The sequence below is a fragment of the Pygocentrus nattereri genome, chromosome 16, assembly GCF_015220715.1.
Source record: "Pygocentrus nattereri isolate fPygNat1 chromosome 16, fPygNat1.pri, whole genome shotgun sequence".
NCBI classification, from domain to species: domain Eukaryota; kingdom Metazoa; phylum Chordata; class Actinopteri; order Characiformes; family Serrasalmidae; genus Pygocentrus; species Pygocentrus nattereri.
Window position 1 is genome coordinate 5,531,269 of NC_051226.1, and position 15,000 is coordinate 5,546,268.

The window sequence follows — 15,000 nt, forward strand, 5'->3', positions numbered from 1 at the left end:
ATGTTAGAACCTTATTCTCCGTTCACGTTGCTCGTGTGAGACTGTTTACTATCCGCTGTTGTCCAGAGGAGGATGGGTTCCCCTTTTGAGTCTTCGCTTAAAGTATCTTCCTCTTGCATTTAGGGAGTTTTTCTTGCCGCTGTCACCACTGACGCTCATGGGGGCCCAGATCTGGATTTTTCTGTAAAGCTGCTCTGCGACAACGCTTGATGTAAAACGCGCTTTATAAATAAACTTTGCCTTGGCTGGACTTGTGTGAACACAAGACAATATATTGCAGAGAAATCTGAGAAATTTATCGACTCCTCCTGTTTTACAGTGGAGTTTTTAGTGTTTGTGAGTGAAAAACGGTACATCAGAGTTTTTAGTACATGACTAAAGTGCCATATCACGCATGCATGGCTGCTACTGGGCAAGGCCAATGCTGCACAGCTGGCAAAGCACAGCATGTCTGTAAATGTCTGCATTTTGAGTTTCAGTTTTCACCATGAAAAACAATGCAATCGTGTATTTTGTACACGATTCAGAAATGCTGAATGTCACACTCTGTTTAGCTGGACTTCCATGGTAAATGTAACCGTGTTCGGCCCAGTAGAACGTTACCGGTAGGCCAGTACTAACTTCTGAGTGTGACAAAGGCTCAACAGCACCGAGAAAGAGTAGATTTAAGAGAACAGAATATACTGCATAAGTAGCCAAGGACAACAACGGGGGAAAACAAATATCGCAGCTGTCGGAACAAAACCTCGTATCTCCAAAATGATAAATTTACAGGAGAAGGGAAAAACTCACTTTAGTTTCAATGGAAGTCAATGGAGCCAGACTCTTTTCCAAGTCATTTTGAGCCCTTTCTTTTGGTCAATTCATCATGAAATTTGAACACAAGATAAAGGGAAACAGGCATTTTCAAATTATGTCAAAAACTGAAAAACAAAAAAAACAAAAAAAAAAAACAAGGCTTTGTTCTACAATAGCCTCACAATATGTCTTCAAGCCTTTTGCCATGAGATCAAATTTTATAAGCTGCTGGCACCACATTTAACTCTTAGAATAAATCAGTCATTTTTAAATTGCATACATTCATTAATTTAACATCACAGCGGGCATCGTATCAAAGCTTAATCTGGGAAGCTGCAGAGGCGAAGGCCAAGAGATTTAGCCAGTCCAGTGATGATAATTAAGGTCATTTTCCACAGAAGTGAGCAGAATCAGGGAATGGTACTACGGGAAAGCTTTGATGTCTCTTGTGCACAATTACTGCTTTGGAAAAGCTTCACTCACATCAGGGACTTTGTTTGTGTTATGCATGCATTTTAAATAAATAAATAAATAAATAAATAAAACGCTTGACACAAAAACTGATGTTTATGCAGTTTGCGTAATTTCTTAGCTTGACCATCCAGACCGGTGCAGGCTGAAGCCCAGCTGCAGCACAATGTACACTATAGGGACAAAGGTATTGGGACACCTACACATTACACCTACAGGAGCTTTTATGAATCCCATTCTATAGTCATAGGCATTAATGTGTAGTTGGTCCTATAACAGCTTCTACTCTTCTGGGAAGGTTTCTACAAGATACTGGAGTGTGCAGGAATTTTTGCCCATTCATCCAGAAGAGCATTTGTGAGGTCAGAGGGCCTGGCTCGCAATCTCCGTTTTAGGTGTTTGATGAGGGTGAGGACAGGTTTCTGTGAGGGTCAGTCAAGTTCTTCCACACCAAACTCACTCAACCAGGCCTTTATGGACCTTGCTTTGTGCACTGGGGCTCAGTCATGCTGGAACAGAAAAGGTTCTTCCCTAAACCGTTCCCTCGAAGTTGAAAGCGTACAATTGTCCAGCATGTCTTGTTCTGCTGAAGCATTAAGCTTTCCCTTCACTGGAACTAAGGGTTCTAGGCCAATCCCTGAAAAACAACCCCTTATCATCATCCTTCCTCCACCAAACTTTACAGCTGGCACAGTGCAGACAGGCAGGTAACGTTCTCAGACTCGTCCATTGAGAATCGAGCTTCATCACTCCACACTCGTCCATGGAAACTCATGCCATGAAGCTCCCAGCGCACAGTCTTTGTGTTGATGTTAAAGCCAGAAGAGGTTTTAACTCTGCAGTTATTGATCAGTGTTAGACTTTTATGTACTATACTCCTCAGCACTCGTCAACCTGCTCTGTAACTGGTCTGACACTTTGCGGCTGAGTTGCTGTGGTTTCCTAAACGCTTCCACATTTCAATAATACCACTCACAGCTGATAATGGAATAGCTGGACATCACATTAATTAAATTAAGTGACACTTTTTAATCCCACAAACGGGGAAATTTCACCTCTGCATTTAACCCATCCGTGAAGTGAAACACCACATACACACTAGTGAGCACACACTAGGGGCAGTGAGCACACTTGCCCAGAGTGGTTGGCAGCCCAATCCACGGCGCCCGGGGAGCAATAGGGGGTTAGGTGTCTCGCTCAAGGACACCTCAGTCATGGACTGTTGGCGCTTGGGATCACATGGTCACAGGGCCATGTTCTTTCACACGTTTTTAAAGGTAGGCTGCATGGCTAGCTGCTTGATTTTACACACCTGTCGCAATGGGACTGAATGAAATGCCTGAATTCAATGATTAAGAGGTGTGTCCCAATACTTTTGTCCATATAGTGTATGTTTCTACAATGGAATCCACAACTGAAGTCCTGATTTAAATACAGCTTTTAAATGGCTTTTAAAGTGACACCTTCTGTATCTCCAGCTGAACGGGGCTCACAGAAGATATGGATTAATAAACAAGCAAAGTGGAGCTCTAGATCCTTTCCCTGGTAACCAGAACCCACGAGCTGAGTGAACGACAGTGACAGGCCACAATCACGGAAGAACTGGAACACCTGAGTGCATTTATAATATATGAGATATACAATCCTTTCTATTGGTGGTAAACAATGTAATTAATCTCAATTTCTTCATGCAATTGCTTGACAGTCCTAGAAAACAGCTTTCTGCATGAAAATTCTCCATCTGGCTCAATTTAAGACCTTTTTCTTTAAGTAAGAACATCGGAATCAGGCCTTCAATTTCCAAACTACACATATTTACACTAATTTTACCAGTAATGCTTACAAAACTAAGCTCCAAAGACTAAAGTGTAACTTCAGTTCCAAGAGAGTTTGAATAAACCTGAGGCAAGGACGAAGGTCAGAGATGAAAAAGAAAGAAAGAAAGAAATAACAAAATAACAGAATAAAACGACAGAGTAAAAAATAAAAGTGACGTTGGAGGGGGGGGGAGGTTTTAAGATGGAGGCTGTATTTTCTTTTGAGTGCTTCCAGTAAGGCTTCACTGAACTCTTGACATTTTGATTCAATAGCCCGTGTCCCGAGGCCAAGACGACACAAAAAAACAAAAAATCATTGCAAATTCTGACCATCTTCTTCAACCTTGTAATAAAATAATGTAGTTTTACATCACTGATGGGAAGAAACACACACACACACACACACACAGACACACACACACACACCAAAAAATAAGACACCATTAAAATAAGTCCTTGAGTTTGTTCCCAAAGGACAGAAAGACACTTCTTCTAAAGTGAGAAGAACTTCTGGTCAAAATGATTACACTCTTACCAAGGCACTTTAACAAGGACTGAACTGAATTCCCTCGCAGGGGTGTGATGAAAAGTAAACAGACCACATTATACATTAAAAACAAGTAAACATGAGTCAAGAGACAGACACCCAGTGGATGTAACCACAAGCACGTCTATGAATAAAGGGTGAGAGTGGAGATCATCATCTCTTCTATAATGTTGCAGTACAGACTGGATCGAGAGCTGCTAACAAGCAGAAAATAAGCACTGCGATCTCTGGGCGGTACATGTGTCAGCATAAGTGTAGAATGTGAAAGTACAGTGAACTTCTCACTTATTATGAACCATCACGCCTACTTAGATAACAAGGTGCTGGCTTATTATTAGTGCATAAAATTAATAAAAAGGCAGATCAGGGGGCCAGAGCCTGTTCACCCAAAGCCCCCGGCTTTGGAACAGTGAGTGTTTGGGACACAGCCTCAGTCTGCAAGTCTAAGCTAAAACCCTGTTTAGATGAGCCTTTAGTAATGAGTTTTTCCTGTTGAGCCTTGGGTTCACCACACGACTTTTAACGTCTAACCCTATTATAAAAGGACTGGGCGTCTCACGCTACCCGACTGGTTTATGCCGATTTCCCTGGGGGACTGAAATATTAGGGATCACACTCTAAACGATAAGGGATCACAAACTACTCAACTTTTCTAGCCGCTGCTGAACCAAACAGAGCTCACTGAACTCCTGTGAAGTCAAGAACTCTCGCGTTCTCTCATTACTAGGGGACGCAAATAAACAACCGTGGAGCTGCTGTTCTCTGTGCTATGAACTAAAAAGCTTCGCTCTACATGCGAGAGACTTTTGCCATTTTTCTTTGTTTACTTGCTGTATTTTGTTCTTTCGCACTCTCCGTTTTCATTGGCTTGTTGGAGGAGTCCGTTCAGATGGAGTCGTGACCAGTTTACACTCAGAGTCGGGTCAAAACAATGTTTGATGAACTGAATCGAGATCAGGAGGCCAAAGATCTGCGCCTGTGCTCACACATGACTCGACTCTCTATCCAACCGAGCTGCAGACTGGAGCCAACCAGCTCAGACTCAGGCTTTAGATAAAAGGGTTCATGGATGTAGAGCATTATGGTAAACTGGGAGTGCTGGTGCTGTCATTCCGCTGCTCTCACACACTCGCTCAGGTTTGTTGACGGTGGAGTGGAGGGGCACTGATATTTCAGGGAGCCCTCGTGTCTCTGGTACCTTCTGGCTCTCCCTTTCAGTGAGGCTGTAATAGCTCGACCTGTCCGAGTCAATACTTCTGTCTGCTAACCCTGTAAACTGTAATCAGCCTCTCTTTACTGAACCGACTGTGTGTTTCTTTGCCGAGTTGATCTGTCTGATGCTGATGGGCGCCCATTGGTCGCCAGCCTTCTGGACCAGTCTGACCACATTGGAGCTTCTCACTGTACAACGCTGTGCAGATCTCACCTGTATGAACTGACCTTTCTGATGCTGCTGCTGCACAGCCGATTCCATATCCTAATATTTTAGAATGTTAAAACCTTATTCTCTGTTCATTTCGCTCTTGCGTTACTGTTTGCTACCCGAGTCGACCTGAGGAAGATGGGTTCCCCTTTGACTCTTGGTTTCTCTCTCTTGCTCTTAGGGAGGTTTTCCTTGCCACCGTCACCAGCGGCGATGCTCATGGGGGCTCGGACCCAGATTTTTCTGTAAAGCTGCTTTGCTTCAATGCCTGTTGTGTAAAAATCACTATGTAAATAAACTTTGACTTGACAGTGTTTGAATACAAGCTTCAACATGTTTACTAGGCCATACGCACTACCGGTCGAAAGTTTTAGAACACCCCAAATTTTCCAGTATTTTTTATTGGAAGCTATTTAGTTTAATGTCTCATTGCACCTTGAAATGAAAGCATAGTACAAACAAGCAACTGGAGTTCAAAAAGAAATCATGGAATCAATTTATAGACCAGAATGTATTCTAAACTTTTGACTCAAAGTAGCCACCTTTGGCAGATATAACAGCTGAGCACACTCGTGGCATTCATTCTACAACAGAAATCAAACGTTCTTCAGAAGGTTCTTCCCAAATCTGTTGCAGAAGTTCCCATGAATAAATTCCACTCTTCTGTCCAGTTCATGTCACTCCATGTTTTCAAGCTTACTATCTCGTTCTGTTGTCCTGAGGTATTTCTGGCATAGCTTGGACATGTTTTGGGTCGTCCTGTTGTAGGATGAACCCCTGACCAACTAGACTCCTACCAGAGGGTACTGCATGGCTCTGCAGAATGCTGTGGTAGCCGTTTTGGTTCAGGGTGCCTCTCAGACCATCACACGTCCTCCTCCATGCTTGACAGCTGATGTCACACTGTGGAACCATCCTTTCGCCCCCTCGATGGCGTACGAAGATCCTGCATGATGAACCGAAGATTTCAAATTTTGACTCATCGGTCCACGATACCTTCTTCCAGTCTTCAGTGGTCCAGCGGCAGTGTTTCATTTAAAGCTATTCACTGGAGCGGAACGACTTTAACTGCAATAAATAACTGGAAAAATTGGGCTGTCCTAAAACTTTTGACTGGTAGTGTACATGTGTACATGCATGTGCATGTTACGTTTACATTCATGGCATCTTATTAAGAGCCATTTACAATTTTAAACATATTACAGGGGTCGAAACTAGAGTTAAGAGTCTTGCCAAAGACTCTTAAAGGCCTTTATGCACCAAGAGCGATTTATGAGTGTGACTTATTTGGATGACAATATATTAACTAGAGCAAGTGTATAACTAATGATATCTCGAACAATTAATGCAATTTCTTAGATGGCACTGTTTTATTCACCCGTTTGGATGATTTTTGCAAGCTTTCACCAGAAACCAGCAGCTCAAACTGGACTTCAACATCAACCTTACATAGGTGGAGCACTCAAAGCTTCAGCTTCTGAATGAGCTGAGCGGAAGATCTTCACACACCTATTATTTTTACAAAATGCAAAGCAGCCTGTCCACGGTTTGCCCATTCTGTGAGGTGTAAAGATCTTATCAGCACATAAAACATTCCGGCTGTTTGTTTTGTTTCTTCACATGTGGAGCTGCATCTTCAAAGCTCAAACCGAGTTACAGAGATCAGATGTGCGTGACAAATGAAATTTCAGCTCCTGAATGAGGCGGAGAAACTCTCCTCCCTCTCCATTTCGTGAGAAGTGAAGTGTATCCTTTTGATATTCTGCCAGTTTGCCTTGTCTTGTGTTGGGCAAACAAGGGAACATATAGAAAAATAAATAATAGTGATGGGTGTGTATAGTTTTAACACAAAAGAACAGGGTCCACACATAAAACAGTCTGTTTACTCACCAAGTATACTGTAGCGTCCTCACACACTCGCTCTCAAACACAAGCTTTGCAGAGTGTTGGCAAAAATCCTGTTCAGACAACTGACAAACTAGCACACAACTCACTTTCCATTAGGATCCAAAGGTTTTCACCGCTGCTCGTCTTCCTCTTTCACGGTCACCAAGTATCTTTATCCACTTTATCCACTGTTCAACTGCTTGTTTACACAAATAGCTCATCAGCCAATCACACGGCCGCAACTCAGTGCATTTAGGCATGTAGAGGTGGTCAAGACAACCTGCTGAAGTGCAGACCGAGCATCAGAACGGGGAAGAAAGGGGATTTAAGGGACTTTGAACGTGGCGTGGTTGTTGGTGCCAGACGGGCTGGTCTGAGTATTTCAGAAACTGCTGATCTGCTGGGATTTTCACACACAACCATCTCTAGGGTTTACAGAGGACGGTCCGAAAAAGAGGAAATATCCAGTGAGCGGTCAGTTGTGTGGACGAAAATGCCTTGTTGATGTGAGAGGTCAGAGGAGAATGGGCAGACTGATTCCAGATGATAGAAAGGCAACAGGAACTCAAATAACCAACCAGAATCTCTGAGGAACGTTTCCAACACCTTGTTGAAAGTCTGCCATGAAGAATTAAGGCAGTTCTGAAGGCAAAAGGGGGTCCAACCTTTCACCTGATAAAGTGGCCGGTGAGTATATGTCTTATAGGGCGTATCATAATACACACTAGAATACACTAACAGGATGATCTGTTTTAATTGTCCCAAGTAAAAAACACACCCTATACCTGCACTGCACCTTCAGTCTAAAGCCTTGGGCTCACTACATGAGTTTAAAAGCCTGAACAGATTATAAACGACTGGGCATCTCACACTATCAGACTGGTTTTTGCAGATTTGTTTCGGGCGACTGAAATATTGGGTATCGCACACTAAACGATTAGAGATCACACATTACTGAACTTTCCAGCTGCTGCTGAACTGAACGGGACTCAACGAACTCACGCAAACTCTCGCATTCTCCCATTACCAGGAGACGAAAAATCTGAGTCTGCGCTCCTCACACGCGACTCGACTCTCTCTCCGACAGTCGACTCTGACTGACCCAAAAATCTGCAGACAAGAGCTAACCAGCTCAGACTCAGCCAGCCTGAGAATCATGGCTAAAATAGTGGTAGTCGTGTACTGTAACCAGGATTGTTGGTAAAATCGTGAATCTGGCAACCCTGCATGACGAGGGGATTCGTGGGTGAAACGCATGTGGAAATCGAGCAGTATCTGGTTGCTGTAGTGAACCTGCAGCTTACAATCAATACTGTTAATGCAGTTTCACTGCAGCAGCTGCTTTCAGATTGTTCTGTGCAGTTTCACTAGTGGTCCATTAGCTGTGCAGTCACACAAGTTTTCGTAGAAGCCACAGATGATGCTGTATTCTGATGTTTCATTGCTGGCCTATAGCGCTGCTGTATCTGATGAGTGGACTACAAATAAGCCTTAAGTATCTTTTTGACACATAGATAACCACACCCCATCTCCCAATAGGGAGATACTTATTTCTACATTATATCAAAGTTGTAAAACTCTTAAAATGTGAAATAAAAACCAAGAAATCCCCAAGAAATTGTCTGTCACCTGCCTGAAAGTTGGGAAAAGCTTCTCCTCCACACTGACTCTGAGCACAGGGGCTCCCAAGGGATGTGTGCTGGGCCCCCTCCTGTACTCCCTGTATACACGACTGTGTAGCCAAACACACGTCTAACATCATCTTCAAGTTTGCTGATGACACCACCATCCTAGGCCTCATCACTGATGGAGATAAATCAACCTACAGAGATGAGGTCAGCGCTCTGTCAGAGTCTCTGTCTCAACATCAGCAGAACAAAGGAGATGATCGTGGACTACAGTAAGCTGCAGAGGGGTGGTCACTCTCCCCTGTTCATCAATGGAGCCGAAGTGGAGAGAGTCAGCAGTGTGAAGTTCCTCGGCGTACACTTCACTGATGACCTCACCTGGACCCACCACACCAACACTACTGGGAGATCTGTCCATCAGTGTCCCGTCTCTTCTTCTTGCGCAGGCTTAGGAAGTTTGGTCTGCCTCCTCAGATCCTCACCAACTTCTCCAGGTGCACCATAGACAGCATCCTCACAGGCTGCATCACTGTCTGGTACAGCATCTGCACTGCCTGTGACCGCAAGGCCCTTAGAGGAGCGGTGAGGACAGCAGAAGCCATCATAGGCAACAAACCACCAGCCTTACAGGATGTCTACCAGTCTCGCTGCCTCAGGAAGATCAAAAAGATCCGGTCAGACATCGGTCACCCAGCACACGGCTTGTACTACCATCCTGCCATCAGGCAGGAGATTCCACAGCATCCCGACTAGAACCCGGTTAATGAACAGGTTCTACCCACAGGCTGTCAGGCTTCTGAACAAGCTGTGAAGCTGTGGGTCCGTCCCCAATCACCATTTCACTCAGTCACTCTGTCAGTGTTATTACTGTATCATATCAACTCTGCTGTGGACAATAACACCTTAACACTAGGCCACTTTAAAGAACAACAACACTGAGTCACTCCAGTCACTTTAGATGTATATTGTCTCTATGACTTGTGCATATTCTGTGTATATTTCTCTATATTTTGTGTATATTTAATATATTTCATTTTGTATTTCTTATATTTTACTTTCTGTAGAGTGAGTATCTGAGCCTCACCACAAGCATTTCGATGCATAAATGTCCTGACATGCTGTGCAAATGACAAATAAACCTGAAACTTGAAACTTCACACTATAGAAAAGTCTTCCAGCATACTTACAGTGCCTTTACATGGAGTTTCATTGGCTCAGCTGGATCTCCCTCGGTCCTGTTCCAAATTCCCTTTCTCTCTAGTGCCCTCCACCTTTTTACCCCCACTAGGGCCAAAATCCAACACTCTGAACCAGCGTTTCATCCCTCGTTCATTAGAGCTGTTCTTGCATTTTGTCAATAAAGACTGATTTAGGGAAGCAGCAGAATAAGGGAGGAGAAAAGGGAGGAGGGTACTGCAGAGTGTTGGAAGGGGACCCATTTGAGACACTGACCTGGACACTTGCCGTTTCCCCTCGGCAGGCAGCAGCACGGTCAGCTGGTCCTGCAGCGGCTCGGCGGGTCTACAAGCATGAGAGTGAGGACGTGTGTGAATGAGGGATGGATGAGTGAAAGGAAGGATGGAGTTTAACCCCTTAAGAGAACAGGATTATTATGCAGTTAATATAATCAGTATTCGATATGTACTAACCGACTGTTTGGTTATTACTATGAAACTAACAGTAATTTATGAAGGAGCGAGATCCTGATGTGCTGAAGTTTAAGGGGTTAAAAGGAAAGAAGGATGAACGATGAGAAAGAAAAAGTAGACGGATGTAAAAGAGAGGAAAAGATAAGGCAGGAGAAGAGGAGCGTAGAAAAATGATCAGAGGGAAAGAGAGAAAAGAAAAACAAAGAGAAGAGAAAAAAATGAAAGGACACAAATGACGAGAGGAAAACCATAAATCATAAAACATTGAGAAGACAATAGAAAAGAAACGTGGAGAAGAGAGAAAAAGAAAATAAATAAAGGAAAAAGCAAAGAAAAGGAAAAGGAAAAAAAGAATAGGAAAAAGAAAAGAAAAAGAAAAGGAAAAAGGAAAAGAAAGAAAAGGAAGAAAGAAAAGGAAAAAAGGAAAAAGAAAAGGAAAAAATAAAAGAAAAAAAGGAAAAAGAAAAGGAAAAAATAAAAGAAAAAAGAAAAAAAACAAAGAAAATAGGAAGAGAAGAGAAAAGAAGAGGAGAGAAGAGAAGAGAAGAATAGAGAAGAGGAGAGAAGAAAAGAGAAGAGAAGAATAGAGAGAAGAGGAGAGAAGAGAAGAGGAGAGAAGAATAGAGAAGAGGAGAGAAGAGAAGAGAATAGAAGAGGAGAGAAGAGGAGAGAAGGGAGGAGAAGGTGAAGCATGTGAAATCAGTTCATGGTGCTGAGGCTGCAGCTGCAGCTGAATCGTTCCCTCTGTGACTCGCTGCGTTTTGGAGGAACAGCTTTAAAGTCGTCCACAGTGGAAGCGAGTTCAGCGAGGAGTGCGTTCAGCTGCAGGTCTGATCTACAGGAGCTTCTACGGCAGGTATGGAATGTCATGGCAACTATGAAGTACTATGGCAACTACGGTCGCGCTGAGGAGAAACACATGCAAAACATCAGCTGCCGCCGTTGCTGTGACAACCACCGTCTTCAGGGCGCTGATGACCTTTTCGGTTCTGAGGTCGTCTCCATTCACTGTTTTCATTTTCTCCATTCTGAGTGACAGAGCGTGACCCGAAAATACACAGCACCAGTACCTGTTCATAACAGAGCCTTCATTAAACCTCCCAGTTCATAACAGAGCCTTCATTAAACCTACCTGTTCATAACAGAACCTTCATTAAACCTACCTGTTCATAACAGTGCCTTCATTAAACCTACCTGTTCATAACAGAGCCTTCATTAAACCTCCCAGTTCATAACAGAGCCTTCATTAAACCTACCTGTTCATAACAGAGCCTTCATTAAATCTACCTGTTCATAACCGAACCTTCATTAAACCTACCTGTTCATAACAGAACCTTCATTAAACCTACCTGTTCATAACAGAGCCTTCATTAAACCTACCTGTTCATAACAGAACCTTCATTAAACCTACCTGTTCATAACAGTGCCTTCATTAAACCTACCTGTTCATAACAGAACCTTCATTAAACCTACCTGTTCATAACAGAGCCTTCATTAAACCTACCTGTTCATAACAGAACCTTCATTAAACCTACCTGTTCATAACAGTGCCTTCATTAAACCTACCTGTTCATAACAGAACCTTCATTAAACCTACCTGTTCATAACAGAACCTTCATTAAACCTACCTGTTCATAACAGAGCCTTCATTAAACCTCCCAGTTCATAACAGAACCTTCATTAAACCTACCTGTTCATAACAGAACCTTCATTAAACCTACCTGTTCATAACAGTGCCTTCATTAAACCTACCTGTTCATAACAGAGCCTTCATTAAACCTCCCAGTTCATAACAGAGCCTTCATTAAACCTCCCAGTTCATAACAGAGCCTTCATTAAATCTACCTGTTCATAACCGAACCTTCATTAAACCTACCTGTTCATAACAGAACCTTCATTAAACCTACCTGTTCATAACAGAGCCTTCATTAAACCTACCTGTTCATAACAGAACCTTCATTAAACCTAACTGTTCATAACAGAGCCTTCATTAAACCTACCTGTTCATAACAGAGCCTTCATTAAACCTACCTGTTCATAACAGAGCCTTCATTAAACCTACCTGTTCATAACAGAGCCTTCATTAAACCTACCTGTTCATAACCGAACCTTCATTAAACCTACCTGTTCATAACAGAACCTTCATTAAACCTCCCAGTTCATAACAGAGCCTTCATTAAACCTCCCAGTTCATAACAGAGCCTTCATTAAACCTCCCAGTTCATAACCGAACCTTCATTAAACCTACCTGTTCATAACAGAACCTTCATTAAACCTCCCAGTTCATAACAGAACCTTCATTAAACCTCCCAGTTCATAACAGAGCCTTCATTAAACCTACCTGTTCATAACAGAGCCTTCATTAAACCTACCTGTTCATAACAGAGCCTTCATTAAACCTCCCAGTTCATAACAGAGCCTTCATTAAACCTACCTGTTATAACAGAGCCTTCATTAAACCTACCTGTTCATAACAGAACCTTCATTAAACCTACCTGTTCATAACAGAACCTTCATTAAACCTACCTGTTCATAACAGAACCTTCATTAAACCTACCTGTTCATAACAGAGCCTTCATTAAACCTCCCAGTTCATAACAGAGCCTTCATTAAACCTCCCAGTTCATAACAGAGCCTTCATTAAACCTACCTGTTCATAACAGAACCTTCATTAAACCTCCCAGTTCATAACAGAACCTTCATTAAACCTCCCAGTTCATAACAGAGCCTTCATTAAACCTACCTGTTCATAACAGAGCCTTCATTAAACCTACCTGTTCATAACAGAACCTTCATTAAACCTCCCAGTTCATAACAGAACCTTCATTAAACCTCCCAGTTCATAACAGAGCCTTCATTAAACCTACCTGTTCATAACAGAGCCTTCATTAAACCTACCTGTTCATAACAGAGCCTTCATTAAACCTCCCAGTTCATAACAGAGCCTTCATTAAACCTACCTGTTCATAACAGAGCCTTCATTAAACCTCCCAGTTCATAACAGAGCCTTCATTAAACCTACCTGTTCATAACAGAGCCTTCATTAAACCTACCTGTTATAACAGAGCCTTCATTAAACCTACCTGTTCATAACAGAACCTTCATTAAACCTACCTGTTCATAACAGAACCTTCATTAAACCTACCTGTTCATAACAGAGCCTTCATTAAACCTACCTGTTCATAACAGAGCCTTCATTAAACCTCCCAGTTCATAACAGAGCCTTCATTAAACCTACCTGTTCATAACAGAACCTTCATTAAACCTCCCAGTTCATAACAGAACCTTCATTAAACCTCCCAGTTCATAACAGAGCCTTCATTAAACCTACCTGTTCATAACAGAGCCTTCATTAAACCTACCTGTTCATAACAGAACCTTCATTAAACCTCCCAGTTCATAACAGAACCTTCATTAAACCTCCCAGTTCATAACAGAGCCTTCATTAAACCTACCTGTTCATAACAGAGCCTTCATTAAACCTACCTGTTCATAACAGAGCCTTCATTAAACCTCCCAGTTCATAACAGAGCCTTCATTAAACCTACCTGTTCATAACAGAGCCTTCATTAAACCTCCCAGTTCATAACAGAGCCTTCATTAAACCTACCTGTTCATAACAGAACCTTCATTAAACCTACCTGTTCATAACAGTGCCTTCATTAAACCTACCTGTTCATAACAGAGCCTTCATTAAACCTCCCAGTTCATAACAGAGCCTTCATTAAACCTACCTGTTCATAACAGAGCCTTCATTAAATCTACCTGTTCATAACCGAACCTTCATTAAACCTACCTGTTCATAACAGAACCTTCATTAAACCTACCTGTTCATAACAGAGCCTTCATTAAACCTACCTGTTCATAACAGAACCTTCATTAAACCTACCTGTTCATAACAGTGCCTTCATTAAACCTACCTGTTCATAACAGAACCTTCATTAAACCTACCTGTTCATAACAGAGCCTTCATTAAACCTACCTGTTCATAACAGAACCTTCATTAAACCTACCTGTTCATAACAGTGCCTTCATTAAACCTACCTGTTCATAACAGAACCTTCATTAAACCTACCTGTTCATAACAGAGCCTTCATTAAACCTCCCAGTTCATAACAGAACCTTCATTAAACCTACCTGTTCATAACAGAACCTTCATTAAACCTACCTGTTCATAACAGTGCCTTCATTAAACCTACCTGTTCATAACAGAGCCTTCATTAAACCTCCCAGTTCATAACAGAGCCTTCATTAAACCTCCCAGTTCATAACAGAGCCTTCATTAAATCTACCTGTTCATAACCGAACCTTCATTAAACCTACCTGTTCATAACAGAACCTTCATTAAACCTACCTGTTCATAACAGAGCCTTCATTAAACCTACCTGTTCATAACAGAACCTTCATTAAACCTAACTGTTCATAACAGAGCCTTCATTAAACCTACCTGTTCATAACAGAGCCTTCATTAAACCTACCTGTTCATAACAGAGCCTTCATTAAACCTACCTGTTCATAACAGAGCCTTCATTAAACCTACCTGTTCATAACCGAACCTTCATTAAACCTACCTGTTCATAACAGAACCTTCATTAAACCTCCCAGTTCATAACAGAGCCTTCATTAAACCTCCCAGTTCATAACAGAGCCTTCATTAAACCTCCCAGTTCATAACCGAACCTTCATTAAACCTACCTGTTCATAACAGAACCTTCATTAAACCTCCCAGTTCATAACAGAACCTTCATTAAACCTCCCAGTTCATAACAGAGCCTTCATT

At 42.2% G+C, this 15,000-nt stretch overlaps 1 protein-coding gene across 4 annotated transcripts in view; it reads right to left on the reverse strand.

Moving 5' to 3' along the window:
- The window catches only part of ctif (CBP80/20-dependent translation initiation factor), a 194,087-nt gene that overhangs the window by 55,013 nt on the left and 124,074 nt on the right, over positions 1-15,000 (reverse strand). For 2 of the 4 annotated variants that reach the window (XM_017711332.2, XM_017711330.2), the window contains one exon: positions 10,024-10,092. The exons of the other annotated variants lie outside the window; for them this stretch is intronic. In XM_017711332.2, the coding sequence (XP_017566821.1) occupies positions 10,024-10,092 (69 nt within the window). The remainder of the gene's footprint in view (positions 1-10,023; positions 10,093-15,000) is intronic. 4 annotated transcript variants of the gene reach the window in all.